Raw genomic sequence first — 16,193 nt, 5'->3', positions numbered from 1 at the left:
GGATTTGGAGTCTGATCGTTACAGGGTAGAGTCCTCATCAATGAAATCAAGCCCGAGGCAGCTCTTTCCAGCATGTGAGGACACAGACATTGACATCTGTGACCCTGAAAATAAACTCCTCTCCTGACTCTAAATCTACAGTGCCTTGGTCTGGAAATTCTTTATCCATTGGAAATATAAAAAATGAATTTATATTGAGTATGACCCCTTGTTTGTGGTAGCTATGGCAGTCAGAATGGAATGAGTTTTGTCTTTCCATAGTTTGGTGATTAAAACTCAGAAGATAACATACCAATGCCCATAAAAGTCCTCATCTGCCTTTTGTTGACATAAAACAGCTTTAAGCCATTTTTAGTAGGCTGGCTCTTCAATTAGCAAATTCTGAGCCAAATGATCACAGTTTCTAGTGGTTGGTTTTTCTCCCTAATAATAGCTTGAATTCTCTGTGCCTTTCTCGGGGGCACTAGCTGCCCTGCTGTTGACATGGACTTCCTTGAAACACTGTGCATGTGCTGAAATTCTCTCGGCCTTCTGAGAGGAGTGGCACTGTTACTTTGCATGAAATGTTGACAGAGAATGCTCAGAACAATGCAGTGGCTTCTTCCCTTATTGGGGTGTTCTCTATGAAGTTTTCCATGAAGGGTTTTGATAATGATTGTAATGATTCTGTAAAGATTACGATGAACAAAGCATCTATTTCTAGGTGCCGGGAGAACCTTAAAATTCAGGAATCTTCCTTTGGAGTTTTTTTGTTTTTGTTTTTGTTTTTAAGTCAGCAGGAAATGATTAGAAAGTGCATCAGTGAAACTACTGAAGTCAGTTTTCTATGATGTGCAAAACTGGTGTGTGGGGAGGGAGCAGGGTGGAGGACAGAGAGAGACAGAGAGAGAGAGAGAGAGAGAGAGAGAGGATCTCAATGCTGTTTCACAGCTGATACGGCATAACCCTGTGGCATCAAAAGGCTCGTGTGTGTCTTCCTTAGAGACAGCAGTATTTTTGCATAAAAGGAGTATGAAATTGAAAGTCACATTCTTTTCCCCCTTGAAAACACTGTGATTTCTCTGTCCCAAGGTCACTTGTGAGTCTAACACTAATTGCTTTATTGCCCTGTGACATCAGACAGAATGCAGTCTGAAGAATGATCCAAGGGATGCTATGGTACTACACATAATAATGCTTTCACCCCATGGCTGAGCTTTTCTGAGTTTTTGCTATGCTGTGCAATATGGATTAGTGTCCACTATTAGGTTCTGTAAAATTACAACTCTCAGGTTGGGATGCTGGAAAAGATTGCTTTTTTACACTTAATATTTTCTTTATCAAATTTATTGCCAACAAATCAGGCAACATTTTAAAGAATCCATCAAAACAAATGATATCTATGCATAATTTTACCTCTTGATAATTTTTAAAAATATTTGCACCAATTTATAAGCTGCTGTCTGTTTCTCTGTGTGTATTACTCTAGTCTCAGGATACATAGGACAGTATCCAACAGCACCCTGTAAATACTAATTCAATGAGGAAAGGAAGAGAGAGACAGCAGAGGAGAGCTGAGGTGCCAGTGTCATAAAGTGGAGTATCACTTCTTGCAGTGGCATTGCAAATGCCATCCTAGGGACAATCCTCACAAGAAGTTTAACTGGGAGAGTTCAAGCGCACCACTTTGTAGGGGAAAATGCTTCTGAGAACTTTCACAATCCCTTTTCTATATTAAAACCATTTCCTGGAGCTGATCAGCACCTCTGTGATGGAGCTGAGTGTCGGTAGCAGACACCCTTGGGTTAAGAGTAAAGAGCAAAGGATAAAGGAAGAGGGGGTTTATAGATGACTTTTTTCTGCTGTTTGCCAATGAGGGAAGGCCAAAGAGTGTCACAGAAATCTCAAGGTTAAATGGGATGTTATTTTGTTTATTCTGTATGCGGGAGAAGATTTAGGGCTATTTATCAGGAAGAACTAGTAGAGGGAAGGGCAGTGACCCTGGAAGACAAGAGTTCACAGAAGTGGGGCTGAAGGCGCAAGAACTTCCCTCTCATCAGAAAAAAAAAAAAGGAGAACGTGGGGTAGGATATATGTAAATATTTTAAGAGAGCAACGATCTTACAAATAACACCACAGTGTGAAGCCAAGAAATCCCAGATGCTTATGAGACATTTGGGGGATATGTGTTTGCTACTCGTTCACTCATTTTCATTCAGCTGTTAGTGTTGACTCACATACCAGCCCCAGAGGCAGATTTTTAAAGAAATGCATGAAAACCTTATAGCAAGTAATATTCTTTTTTTTTTTTTTTTTTTTTGTATTTTCGAGACGGGGTTTCTCTGTGTAGCTTTGGAGCCTGTCCTGGAACTCACTCTGTAGACCAGGGTAGCCTCGAACTCACAGAGATCCACCTGCCTCTGCCTCCAGAGTGCTGGGATTAAAGGTGTATGCCACCACCGCCTGGTGCAAGTAATATTCTAACTGGGCATGGGAAGCAGGGTGCTGTTTGCCCAGTCCCCTTCATTCTGTCCTGGAAAGTAGCAGCCACAAGGAGGGAGTGATACTAAGAACCGAGATATTTGAAACATGAGAACATGTGTGCCAGTCATTGGGAAATCTGACAATACAGGAGAATTTTACAGCTGTGGAACCTGACAGGAGAGAAAACACAGAGAAGAGGCAGCTGGAGCAGGGCATCTCGGCTTGGCAGAATGTGTCCGTATCTCCATGCCCACATACCCACCTTCTGCTTCCTCTCCTTTCAGTTTCTTTACTGTATTTCAGTCACTAGTTTTCTCTCTGAGAGTCTACCTTCCAGTCTAGTATCATCTAGGCCTGGGCCACATTCTGTGGGAGCCAAAAGTCCCTTTGAGTTGAGTTTCTCTTTCTGTTGTTTTCTGCCTTGTCTTTGAAATAGTCTTTCAGCTGAACTTCTTGGCTAGGCTGTCTAGCAACAAGCCCCCGGGATATGCCTGTTTCTGCTCGCCAGCATTGGTTATCCACATCCAAAACTAGAGGGAAGGCTACAGGAAGTGGGTGAAAGAATGATGTATCTCATATACAGACAGGCAGGAAGAACTTGTTTGCTGACACTGGGCGTGAAGCAATAACCTCTTCCCTGGAAGAGAAGCTTTCAATAGACATTACCAGTAAGGATTATTGGCCAAATCATGCTAATGTGGAAGCTACTAGAAAGAGGCAACCTTGATGTGGGTATATTTTAGTGACTTTTTCTGTGTATGCTTCCCACTTTCACTTTATAAGGTGCTTATTTATTTTTTAAAATCATCCCAGATATGATGGCACACACTTTTAACTCCAGTTCCGAGAAGGCAGAAGCAGGTAGATCTCAAAGGCAGCTTGGTCTACATAGCTGTTTCAGGCTAGCTGTAGCTACATAGTGAGACCCTGTCTAAAAATAAATCACATATGCTGAATGAATTTCACAAATAATCTGGTATTGAGAGCTGTGCAGAGATCTGTGAACAGTAACAGCCAGCCACAATACACTCGAGTGTCTCTTCATCCCTCTGTTGGGTGGCAACCAGATCCTGGCTAAGATTCCATTGAGGTAATTTGCAAAGTAGTTGAGGTTGTATCTTGATCATATACATGTTTCTAAAAACCTAAGAACATATGCAGCTTGATTTGGGCAATGTTTTGTGCATCCTTGTTCAAGGAATTTTCAAGGAAGAAGCAATACTAGTCTGGAGGCCATGTGTCCACTCCCTTCCCATAACCAAGAAGTCTCAGAGAGAAGTTCTACTTGAGCTATGGCTTTGCCATCTGGCAGCTTGGCATTGTACCTTTGTTGAGTGGAAGACAGAGAAGGCTTAGGGGAGGGAGGTGGGAGACAGATATTTTTCATGATCAAATGTCAGTTTTCTTTCCTTATGAAAAAATAAGCCTTCTTCCTGTTTGTTCTCTGCGGCACTTGAATAGAAAACAGGATAACATTTTGCCTAAAGGGTAAACATCAACATCCCGCATTCTGCCTCACATTCTTCTCTTCTCAAACGCTGGAAGCCAGAGGTTCTCTCCACCCACTACCGGACATTTCTGGTTTTGCTTGACTTCCAGTGCCATTGGCAACAGAAGGCACACCAGTTTCACTGACCGTGTGACTAAAGTGTATGGATGTTTCTCAGTGAGCTCCTAAATTGTAGGGCTCCTTCCACTGGGCTTTGCCTATTCCACGCATCTGGTGGAATGACCTCATTTACTCATCATCACTTGAGAAGTACCCTTGTCCCTGGTCTCCCACCACATCAGGCAAGAGTGAAGGCCACACAGCCTCTTGAGGAACAACATTAGCTTCACATGACAGCAGAATAAACTAGATTTATTAAAACCAAGAAGTTTTCAAGGGAAGGTGAACATTACCTTATGACTACCCATGCCCCCATTCTTGGCTAAATCTTGGCTTGTCCTGTTTCCTTGCAAGTATCTTAATCCGGTGTTTCTTGCCCTCCTCCCTTGGGTCTTGCAAACAGCAAAGCTCTGATGTGCTCAGGTTCCCAACCTCCCCATCTTCAGAGATGATTTGGGAGTACATTGGAGGCTTTGAAGACTGTCATCTTTATGTATGAAAAGAGACTCATGATTATTGTAAACGAGATTTCAGTAGGGATGTTTAGGACGTGGGTGGTTAATTCCTGCCACGACTCAAAAAGCAAAAGCAAGCATGAGAAATAAAATAGAACAAGTGCTGAAAGCACAGTTAATCGCTTATTTATCCGGTGTCATCTGAGAATATTTTCCCCATCGCTAACTTTTGAAAATAGCTCAGTTTACTCAATTACTTAACTTTTTATCCCTAGCCATAAGAAGTACTTGTCAAAGTAGAAATTCTTTCTAGAATGTCTCATAAACTTCTCTAATGCTGTACTATGGCTACTGGACATCATCTGGTTTCCCTGGTACATCAGTGTCTTTGTGATTCCTTGTTATCATGCAGGGTTTAACACCATGCCGCTCATATTGACCTTTATTCTGTTTACAGCTCACAACAAGGATGAATCCCAGATGCCATGGCCATTGATGTTTTTTTAATCATTTTATTTTTGGTGGGTTGGCTATCATCAGTCCTTTCCTTTGTAATCGATCATTTTCTTTGTACATTGTTCATATTTTAAGTTAACTTTGTGCAGCCATGTACTGGAGCCCATTTCACTGGTGACATAGAGCCAGTAACCCTTTGCCCCCACCCCCCGACCTTGAACTTGACTTTGTATCCTATTGTAATGCCAAGACTTTGCCTTTTGATTGAGTATTGCCTTTGTACTTTGGTGTGCAGGACCATTACTTGCCCTTTAGATATTTAATTGGGAGAGTGTAGCAACAATAAACATAGTTGCATTAGTAGTAATGGTAAAAGCAAAGCTGAAAATATTTATCTTAGTGTTATACACTGCCTTTGTTACAATTTTGATTTTTGGTTTTTTGGTTTTTGGTTTTTTGTTGTTTTTTTTTTTTTTGGCTTCAATGAGTTAGATAGAATGTGTGCTACCATTGCAATATATTTCCAGCAAGCACTACTTAATTGTCAGAGAACTGCTTTCTGTCTCTTTGTAGTGGTTTAAATAAGAATGTCGCCCATAGGCTCAGGTATTTGAATATTTGGCCCCTGGTTGCTGGCACTGTTTGGGGAAGTTTAGGAGACTCAGCCTTGCTCGAGGATGTACATCGGTGGATTGGGCCTTTGAGAGTCTAAAATCTTGTGCTGCAGCCAGTGCTCATTCTGCCTGTGGTTCAGTGTGTAACAGAAAGTCTCAGCTTTCTGTTACTGTAGCTGTGCCATGCCTCTGCTCCACCATCATGGAGTCTTACATGGAACCACAAACACAAGTAAACTCTCCCCCAATTGTCTCTCTCCTGCCTATCTATTGGCCGGCCATTCAGCTTTTTAGTAGACCACTCAGGTGCCTTAGGCAGGCAAGGTGAAACAACAACACATCATTAACAAAGGCAGCAGAAACAAATGTAACACACCTTTACACAGTTAAAGCAATATTCCATAGCACGAACAAATATAACACACCTTTATATAGTTAAAACAGTATTCCACAACATTTATTGGAGTTGACCAATGGAATCAGCTTCTTTTTTTGTTACAGCTCTTCTGGGACAGTTGAGGAAAACTGAAGCCATCTTCCAGACAACAAAACCAGGTTTCAAAGTCAGATGGCTTTGACCTCAAAGTTCATATCTATTGTTTTGAGCCACTTCCTAGATTCCACACTGGAATAATGCAACATCATATCTCCCACCAGGAACACAGCCGAAGTCCTGTCTGGCTAATGGTTCTCAATAGGCTGGCTTGATGGCAGGAGTGACCACAATCCTTTGGCGCTATGCATGATTGCCTTCAACAGGAACATCCTTCTATTTCTAATTAACTGCTCCATATTTCTATTGGATCAGAAGACTCGTAGGAATTGTTTTGTTTCCAACCAAAAGCTACTGCCAGTTCAGTTCAGCAAGCTCCACAAAGACCCATGTAAGGCAGTAGAGACAGTGTGAGAACCTGCTCCCTAAACTGCTCCCATAAGCTTTGTGAAAGAAAACATGAGCCACCTCCTCCTAGCTCTGCAGAAGCTGGGTCTGTGCCTTCCTGGGACTTGGCTGTGATTAGAATAGTTGAGGTTGCAAAATGAAAGACCTTAAGCTAACTGAGCATTGTTATAATATTTTAAACTTGTTTACTTGTGGAAAATGACTGCATATGCCTCTGGAACTTGTGACCCATTACCATGGAAACTAACTTCAAAGCACAGGGGAGGCATATCTAAAATCCTTATTCCCCCATCATTCAAGGAACATTATGTGTCCATGGACAAAGAGAAGGCAGGTGGGAAAAAAAAAAAAAAAAAAAACACTGTGGAGGAGGTGGGGAGAAAGCAGGAAATGTTGGGAAATCCTTAAGTCTTCTCTTTTTCAATGATGGTGAGATGTACCTTGTATCTGATACTGGGGTGAGCCCTTAACATGTGTGTTGGGGTCCCCGTGAGTGCTCATGTTTTGACAGACAAATTTCTGCTCAGGCTGAGAAAGGCAGGCAGTAAGTGACTCCACGGGAACTTACATTTCGGCAGTCTGCTTCCTGAATTTTTGCTTAACTCCTACATCATTAAGAAGAAGAAAAAGAAAGATTTACTGTGCTCAATGTAACATAGACACCTGAGAAATGTAATATATGATATTAATGGAACATTTAAATTATCCATGCGCTCAGCAGGAAGCTCACTTAGAGAGAATGAAGACTAATTCTTTGATGTATCTAAATGTACCAACAAAAGAATAATTGGCTTTTGTGCTGTGCCTGTGCCAAAGGGAAGAAAATGAAGATAAAGGAGGGCTTGGCAACCACACCTGGGTTTTTAAAACAAAAGAACCACATGCTTGCTCCCAATGTGAATAATTGTACAACTCGGTCAGCACATCGGAAAGACGCCTGGAAAAAGGAGGCAACTATAATTAAGTGAAACTGAAGAGAGAGAGAAAGAAGGAAAGAGAAGAACTCTCCAAACAAAAATATGGAAAAAATAGGTCATAGGTTACTATTAAAGTGCACAAATTTGCCAAGCCCTTGAGTTGAAGTAGGCATAAGAGAAGCAGATTGATGCCCTAGGGACAATCACTCTGATGTTTGTGGTTTCCATGTTGCATCTAAGAAGGCCCCAATGCACACTTCCTAACCATTCAATTCAGATCCTGTGTGAGAGGACTTACCATCTGGAGGTAAACGTGGATGAAAATCATTCCTAGTTCCTGCCCTGGAAACAGCCAGATCCTGTGAACTGGTTTTCTTGACTTGGAACTAAAATCTATTGTCTTTTCATCTTTTTGTGTACTCCTCCTTTGGGTCACTTTGGCTTGGAAACATCTGAACTCTGAGAAATCTAACAAGAAGCCCAGTACAATCAAGAGCTTGGTGGTGGTGGTGGTGGTGGTAGTGGTAGTGGTGATGGTGGTGATGATGATGATGGTGATGATGATGATGATGATGATGATTTTATCTTTATATTTCTACTGATTGATTTGTTCATCCCACAAAACTTCAAGGCATTCCCATGTAAAGATCTGCAATAGTTTAAATAAGCAGATGGGCTTTCTGGCTCTCTGCCATGGTCTCTAGGTCTTTTACCATATTTTGCCATCACAGAACTCAACAGAGTACATAGGGTGTGAAGACAGTTACATAAAGTCTGGAAGAGAAGCAAGCTCTGTCAACATATATGGTGATCACCATCAGATAGTCTCTGAAGATAAGTAGCTCATGTCCAGTGACATGGCCAACTTGTTAGCTGGATCTCCAGGACCTCCATTCTGGGGGCATTTTGGTGTTATCCATCTTCTCATATCAATAAAATCAGAAAAGGATTGCATAATATGCCAGCTGAATTTCCACATTCCAGATATATGCATTAGTAGCCATATTGGTTCGATGACTGAAATCATTCCTGCTAGTGAATGTTTCTCATAGTAAGCACATTTTTCAAAATGTTTTTTTATCAAATTTGTTGCATTTAAATTTATTTAAATCCCCATAAAAAGTGACTTCAACCAGTCTTCACCCCAACAGTTTTTTTTTCTAGAGCTGATAAGTTCCCTCTGCAATTGTGATCCAAGAATTCTCACAGACTTCTATGGGGGACAGATGAGCCCTAAAGGGGTATTTCTCTAGGGTTGCTTTCTTTATACTGTGCCCAAGGTTGTCTAGTATAAACCTATTTTTGGAAGACAAAAGTTAGAGTTGACATGTTTAACATTCAGAATTGCTTGTAAAAGGAGATTCTGAAGCTGATGACAATATTTAAAATTTGAGCCTGCCACTCACTGTAGCTACAATTCTTTGAGCCATTTAGTTTCTCTGTGCCTCCGTTTCCCCAGTTTCAAAAGGGGTGTGACCATAGCATTCTCCTGCAGGTGAAGGTATAAATAAATGAATGCGCTGAACACATGGTGAGTGCTCTGTGCAGCTGTGCTTTCTTGGTAAATCCATCACATTATTATCACACATAGGCTTGACTGCAAAGGGAACATAGGATATATAGTAGTCAGCCAAGTACACAAAGTCTTAGCTTTTACAGATGATATTGAATACCATTTAATATTAAATCAATCAGAAGGTTACAGCTTGTGTGTTGGAACCAGACAGTAGAGTACTGTAGTATGGGTTGAGGCTTAGGGCTATGAGGCAAGGTCAGCAAGAGGAGGCTTCTGAGGCAGTACCACTTCCATACTGAACCCAGAGGCTAAGAAGGGAAACAAGCAAGCATGTACCACTCTACTAGCAGAGGAAACACTACTTCTGATCTCTCAATGACTGCTATGAGAAAGACTCTGTTTCAGGTATATCACTTATATTAGTTGTAGTAGTTACACTAATATACTCAACTATAAAGGATGTGTGCTCATTTCATACTGGCTACCACTGAGATTCAGAGGATTTAGTCAAGTTCCTTGATGATACATTTCCTACTGCTCATGGAGCCTTCAGTTCAGCTGGATTCTGAGACTGAGGCTCCTTTTAACTTAGTACCCTGTGCTCAATGGCTGCCTTCCCACCAAGTTATCATCAGGACAAGAATCTCTTTAGACTGGAGCCATGTTGTTCAGACATATTGATTCTGTGTGTGGTCCATTTTTTCTGTAAGTTAACTATCTGTGGCAAGATCTCCAAAGTTGGGGTATCTTGCTCTGGAGACAGATGGACATTAGAAGGTTCCTTCTTAATTTGGCCAGACTGACAAACTCTGGTAAAGCTCTTAGAGTAACCAGTGTATCAAAGATGTATGAACTAGACTGGTAAGAAAGCAAGATACTGCCCCTGCCCAAGCCAAACCAGAGGGTTTCTGTGAGATACCAACACATGGATGCTAGGTGTTGTAGAAGAAATTTCCTCCTTCTATATGTGTTGCTAGCCCATGCTGTGCTGTATGTTGAATGATAAAGAGACCTTCTTCTTGATTTAGCTCATCCTTTTGCCTACTTGCTCCAGTTGGGAGCCCTTCCTAGATACTGTGTGCTGCACCCTCCTGCTGAACCTGCCTGTCTCCTCACTCCTTCACTTTTAGTTACTGATGAGTGTGAGCACATTCACTTTTGATTTTTCAGTGATACTCAAATTCTCCCCATTGCCCCCCCTTCAATCCCTTCTATACAACTCCATAATGTCTTCATGTGGTTTGGGGAAGATGGAAGGTGACATATTTGCTTTATTTGCTGTCAGAGTTCTGGGCCTGCAGACTCTACTTATGGAGAAGATGAGCTCTGTGGGCCCAAGGGCACATCTCTCTCTCTCTCTCTCTCTCTCTCTCTCTCTCTCTCTCTCTCTCTCTCTCACACACGCACACACACACACACACACACACACACACACAGTGGATTAGAGTACATAAATTGTCTTACATTCTAAAAGCTGGAAACTCAAATTTCCTTCTCATTTATATAGCTTCCTTCTTTCTGTGTCTTCTGTGGCTCCTTGACTTTGTGGATGTAAACTCAGAAAGAGAGAAACCTCAATGCTTCTTCCTATTATAAGGACACCTGTCTTAATGGATTAGGGCCCCTCAATTATGATCTCTAACCTTTAACTACTGGATAAATACCTTCTCTCTCTAAGTGTGTCCATGTGTTGGTGAGTCCATCTTCACCATAGGAATTTGCTGGCTTTTACAGTTCAGCCCAAGAATCCAAAATCTCCACATTCCCATGCATTTCCAATTACAGTTGAAATAGTCTTGAAAAAGTGACCTAAAATTGACATGGGGTGATGCAATGAAGGACCTGTCACCAGGATGTCCAGAAAATGCTAAAACTCATCTCTGTTCCTACCACAAAACCTTCAGTGGGCAGTCTGGGTTTGCAATACAAAGTACAGCAGAAGACACCCAAAACCCAGCTTCAGGTAAATGTCATCTATCAGGAAAAGACACAGAGGCACCAAGTATTTGGGGAGGCAAAGAAGCCATGTGTCACTCTCATCTCAGCCAACTCCAGTCTCATCCAGGATGGTCAGGATAGATTTAGATATGTGGCAAGATAGATGAGATCTATAGATTTAAACACACAACTCCTACATTATTTAACAAAGCTGGAGAGCTCCAATACTTTCAGTTGGCATTGTTTATTCAAATTAAATGTGTTTCCTCTCCTATTAAAGAAAAAAAGACCTTTGGATATACTACCCTAGTGGTAGAAATATCTGCTCCTACACTTAAGGAATCTTTAGGCCAAAGGATCTTAGACAACTACTCTAAAAACCCTGTTCACTTGTCTGGATGAGCAGTTCCCAGGCAATGAGCAGTTTTCTGACTCAAAGGCAGGCACCCTTCTGGTAAAATGAGCTATCTGGGAAGTGACTTCTTATCCTGTCCCTTAATTCTTTCCTCTTTTCTTCTTATTCCTCCTCTTCCTCATCCTCCTCTTCTTCTTTGCTCACCCTCAGTTTACCTCTAATGACACCTTTCTGCCTGGGGTGTGGTAACCTGACCATGGCATCTTCCTTCAGCTTTCCTTTTGTTTCTTTGGGAAATGAAGGTTAATCCACATCTACAGGACATGGCTTTCTCAAGCTCCCCCTACCCACCCACCCCCAGGCTCCCCCACCATGCTATGCATTGGTTTAGGATTTTATAAATGTGGGTACACGGTATGTTTTTAACCACTCAAAATCTTGCTCCCAATACTTTGGGAGGCTTAGCAATGCACATTGTTATTGACAATATCACATGAGAAAAAGAAGTTAAAAACATCATGTAGTTGGATGGTTTCTCTCCAGGTGCCACCAAGCCCTGTTAGTCCAACAACCCACTTGTAAAATAAACACACAGACATTTATAATATTTAAACTGCTTGGCCATTAGCTCAGGCCTACCATTGTCTAGCTCTTACTCTTATATTTAGCCCATTTCTATTAATCTATACTTTGCCACATGGCTCGTGGCTTACCAGTACCTTATCTCTTTCTTGTCATGGCGGTGGCTGGCAGTATCTCCCTGCCCCAGCCTTCACTTTTCAGAATTCTCCTCCTCCTTGTCCCACCTACACTGTCCTTCCTGCCTGGCTACTGGCCAATCAGCACTTTATTTATTTTAACCAATCAGATCAACACATTTGTCTTACAGAACATCCCATAGCAATATCACCTACTGAATTTACTTTTAGTTAGTGTCTAATGAAATCATAAACTAATGGCCAGCTAGGAGAAGGACATAAATGAAAGCAAAGGAAAGTCTCTGTAAGTTATGTACAGGTTGGGTCATATTTGAAGCCAAATTAATGATTCATATGAAAAACAGCAGACTCCTGATGAAGGGTATATGGCTTATTTTAAAATATTTCCTTTCTGCCAATGCACATGCTATGTTGATAAGAAGGAATGTTTCTTTAAGATTTCTATGTTCCCTAGGCAGACTCACCCATTGCCTCGAGATAAACCTTAGTGCTCAGAGCCTAGCTGCTTTCTTACCGCTTTGCTGCATGCGTATTGGCAATTTTTCATAGGAGCTGTTGAATAGGTCTGATTAGTGTTTCCCACTTTTCATCCAGTTTGTTCCCTGTCCAGTGGATAACTGTTTTAATGGGCATTATCTTAAAATAGAGATTTGGAGCAGAAAAAAAGAATGAGGGAGTGAGGAAGGAAGAAGGTAGTGCAAGCCCCTCCCTAGCAGCCCATCAATAATGGGGGCAGATTCCCCAGAGGCAAAGAGAGGATCGATGCAAACAGGCTTCTAATAGCTAGAAAGCATCCCATGTAGTTCCCTAAAGACTGTGCCATCTGCCAAAATATCTGACTCCAAAAGCCACCCCAAAGTGTTAGTCAGACATAGAGAAAGGTGGCCAGAAGGAAGTCCAGGAGACAAAGTGTGCCTTTGGACCCCCAGAGTGTGTGACTGAACTAGGAGTCTTCTCCATTTTCCAGCGGGAGCTGGAGATGTGTCTGATAAGCCTGGATCTGGAGATGTGTCTGATAAGCCTGGATTTGGAGATGTGTCTGATAAGCCTGGATCTGGAGATGTGTCTGATAAGCCTGGAGCTGGAGATGTGTCTGATAAGCCTGGAGCTGGAGATGTGTCTGATAAGCCTGGAGCTGGAAGTGTGTCTGATAAGCCATGTGCTCATGGGCAGATGATCATTACCCATGTAGAGGATTGGAGGAGGTCTATTGGGAGACTAGGAGGAGGTGGGTAGAGTGAGTACCCACATTCGTAGAGCCTGGAGGAACGGCCATTATTTCAAAGGGTACATACACAGGCATGGGCTCACACATGCCACTTGGTTTCTGTATTCAATACAGTTGAGCCAGATGATCTCAACTGTGGCCTCTTGTCAGTAAATGTCCCAGGCATCTGGAGTGAAGTGGTTTAGATTAGAGAGCAGGCATGCTGACAGAGGTCCAGAGGAAGCTGAGGAATTGCCAGCACCGTTAGCATTTTTTCTTCCTTCTCTGGCAGCACTAAAATATGTTTGCTCAAACAGAGTGAGATGAAAAGTATTGGCAGTCAGTGCTTCTTAAAAGAGGAGGGGACATGAAAAGAAACATGTTTTATTTCTCTGGCAGACATACCAATTAAAACGATACTGTGTTGTGACAGATTACTGAGTAATGGATGCCTAATTGAGCATTTTACTATATGCTTCTGGGGAAGTGACTTGAGTGTGGCTGTGTCAACCACACCTTCACCAGAACAAACCTTCGCTAAACTGCATATAGTAGTACTCTGTCACAAGGAGCCCCCAGACTAAATAGAATATTGTTTTGTTTTGATTTTTTATTTAAATATCTGAGAGTTAGGCTGAAAGAACTAGCTTGGCAAAAAGATCCCAACATTGAAAATTCTCCCGGGGATTTCATGCTTTCCTCATTTGTAAGCAAAATCCATTTTCCAAGAGATATTTTTAGCACATGTATCCCCTGCTGTCCTATTCGCTTTCAGTATACCATTAGATCTTGAGACCATTCCAGATGGGTCATGTGATTTCTAAGCATCCGTCTTTGGTTCCCTTCTGAGTGACTAGTCTTACAGAAGTCAGGGAATACTAGACCCTTAACTACCAAAGACCTCAGTGTGCTTTTGCGAAGCCTTGCCTCTTACTGATAGGATGTTAAAATGTTGCCAGCTGCCTCTGAGAGGTCAGCTTGGCAGAGTGCACTGGGTGATCTCAGATAGAGAGAGAGGTTTTCAGCCCTGCAAACTGCCTATGTAAATATAAAAATGTACTAGGCTGCAGAAATGCGTGTGTGGGAACAGAACAACCACACCATTGAGAAGAAATCATGCAGAACACTGGCATCTCTCATATAGTCTGTTATCGCATGCATACTTTTGATAAACCATCTTGACATAGGGTACTCTCCATTGCTGGTGCCAATTTCTCTTCTGGAATTTATGCAAAGTAAAACCCCAAATGACTTAATGAGGTAACCAGAAAAACTTTCTTCTGAAAGTGTTTACATTTTTTAAACTACAGTTTGTCAGTCAATATATTTCCTTTGCCTTGGGAGGAGGAAAGTCATCATGAAGTCTGAATTTTCAGTTGTTTAATTTGAAGAATGATTTATGGTGTGTGTGTGTGTGTGTGTGTGTGTGTGTGTGTGTGTGTGAGAGAGAGAGAGAGAGAGAGAGAGAGAGAGAGAGAGAGAGAGAGATAGACAGATGTATTTACCCAAAGCTCTGAAACAGGAATCCAAGACAGTCATTGTAAAGAAGAGAAAATACCCTTTTGAAATGTATTGAGAAACCCTTTCTGGATGAAACGCGCTGATGTTCTTGAGTGTGTTCAGTTTCTGTGGATCAAATCTCCCCCATCTCTGCATCCAAGCTATCTGGCCGTGATCAGATGATCACAGCTCAAGGAAGTGATTGGAGGGCGAGCTGGCTGCAGCTGCTGTGTAGGCTTGCTCCCGGAGACAAGGAGCCACTGTTTTTCAAACATAGCATCAACATAGAAGTTATTCTGTAGGCTCCAGGATGCAGCGATGGGCTGCACTGCCAGCATTGTTCTGCTTCAAGCGTTTCGCTCTGTGGTGCAGAGGAGCTGTCCACACATTTGTAGAAGGCGCCAGGAGGAACCATCCCATGAAATCGTGCCTCTTGAAAGTGACGACGAAATGAGTAGACCCAGAACCCTCATAATGGTACTGTATTTCTGGCAAACAGACTCTGGATTGAACTGCTATTACGGAGATAGAAGCTACAATTTGGGAGGGTTCGGTGTTTGGCTTCAGATCAAGATATGTGTGACCTGGAGTTTGCTGCCTTGTTGCTCTTTGTGGGGAAAATATCTCTCGGGAGCATTGCTGTTGTTAAGAGAGGTGGTTTTCTTTCTTAGATATGTCATGTTAATGTGTGGTGTGTCTGAAATCCTCTGCTTCCTAGCATTTGTATGATGTTATCTCTGCAGCGTGGAAAAAAAAAGAACAAAAAGAAATTTGACATTGAATTTTCAGTGGCTTCTGTTATAAATCTTAATTTGGAAGAGGAGCCCAGATTGTGGGTTTCTTTAGGTATCACCTATAACAATCACATTTTGTAGATGCTGGTAGTTAGACCTCTAACTTCAAGAGGTCTGGGGTTGTTTTTCTGTCCTTTTCCTGACTCTGAAACGGAAATGCTTTTTCAGAACGCTTAGTTAACTTTGGCATAAAATCAGAGTGATTGAGAGTTTTGTGGAACGCATGATGTTTTCATTCAAAAGTTGTTTCTTGCTAATTGTAAAACTATATACTTTTTCAATTTGTGCTTTGATTGTATCAGGTAGTGTTGCTTCTCTGGGCCACTGAGGATTAAGTACAGAGTCACTCCTTACTTTAAGATTTGGGGAACAGATCTGCTTAGTCATTGAAATCCCCTGTCAGGATATAAACAGTGTGCTGAACTTTCCAAAACTGGGGATGTATTAAAGTCAGAGTGCTTTCAACACAATTTTTTTTCTCTTAGACTTTGGTGTTCAAGGATATAGTAAATAATGAATGAAAAATACCTGTTGCACTAACAGTTCTTAAATGACAGTCATTTGGCCCTGGATATGCCTCTGAGTGATAGGTGACCACAGTGTAACTTTCTACACCAACTCTTTTGACAAATCAAGATTTGAGTTTTCACAAAGCAATACCACTCTTGAATTAAGGGCTCTTCACAGAAGCATGAAGTCCAAACAATTTCACACTTATTATCCCTATAAAACTTAAAAGGATTTGAGAT

At 41.7% G+C, this 16,193-nt stretch overlaps 1 protein-coding gene across 13 annotated transcripts in view; it reads left to right on the top strand.

Annotated features, from left to right (window-relative positions):
• The window catches only part of Dock10 (dedicator of cytokinesis 10), a 250,718-nt gene that overhangs the window by 37,747 nt on the left and 196,778 nt on the right, over nucleotides 1-16,193 (top strand). For 5 of the 13 annotated variants that reach the window (XM_036173026.1, XM_036173027.1, XM_036173025.1 and 2 more), the window contains exon 1: nucleotides 14,666-15,127. The exons of 3 other annotated variants lie outside the window; for them this stretch is intronic. In XM_036173026.1, coding sequence (XP_036028919.1) covers nucleotides 14,969-15,127 — 159 coding nt within the window. In that variant the 5' untranslated portion in view covers nucleotides 14,666-14,968. Of the gene's footprint in view, nucleotides 1-14,660; nucleotides 15,128-16,193 lie in introns of those variants that run through there. 5 more of the 13 variants (XM_036173029.1, XM_036173030.1, XM_036173037.1 and 2 more) reach the window with 2 other exon arrangements.

This window comes from Onychomys torridus, chromosome 23, assembly GCF_903995425.1.
Source record: "Onychomys torridus chromosome 23, mOncTor1.1, whole genome shotgun sequence".
Lineage (NCBI taxonomy): Eukaryota > Metazoa > Chordata > Mammalia > Rodentia > Cricetidae > Onychomys > Onychomys torridus.
This window is presented reverse-complemented; position numbering and strand designations above follow the sequence as displayed.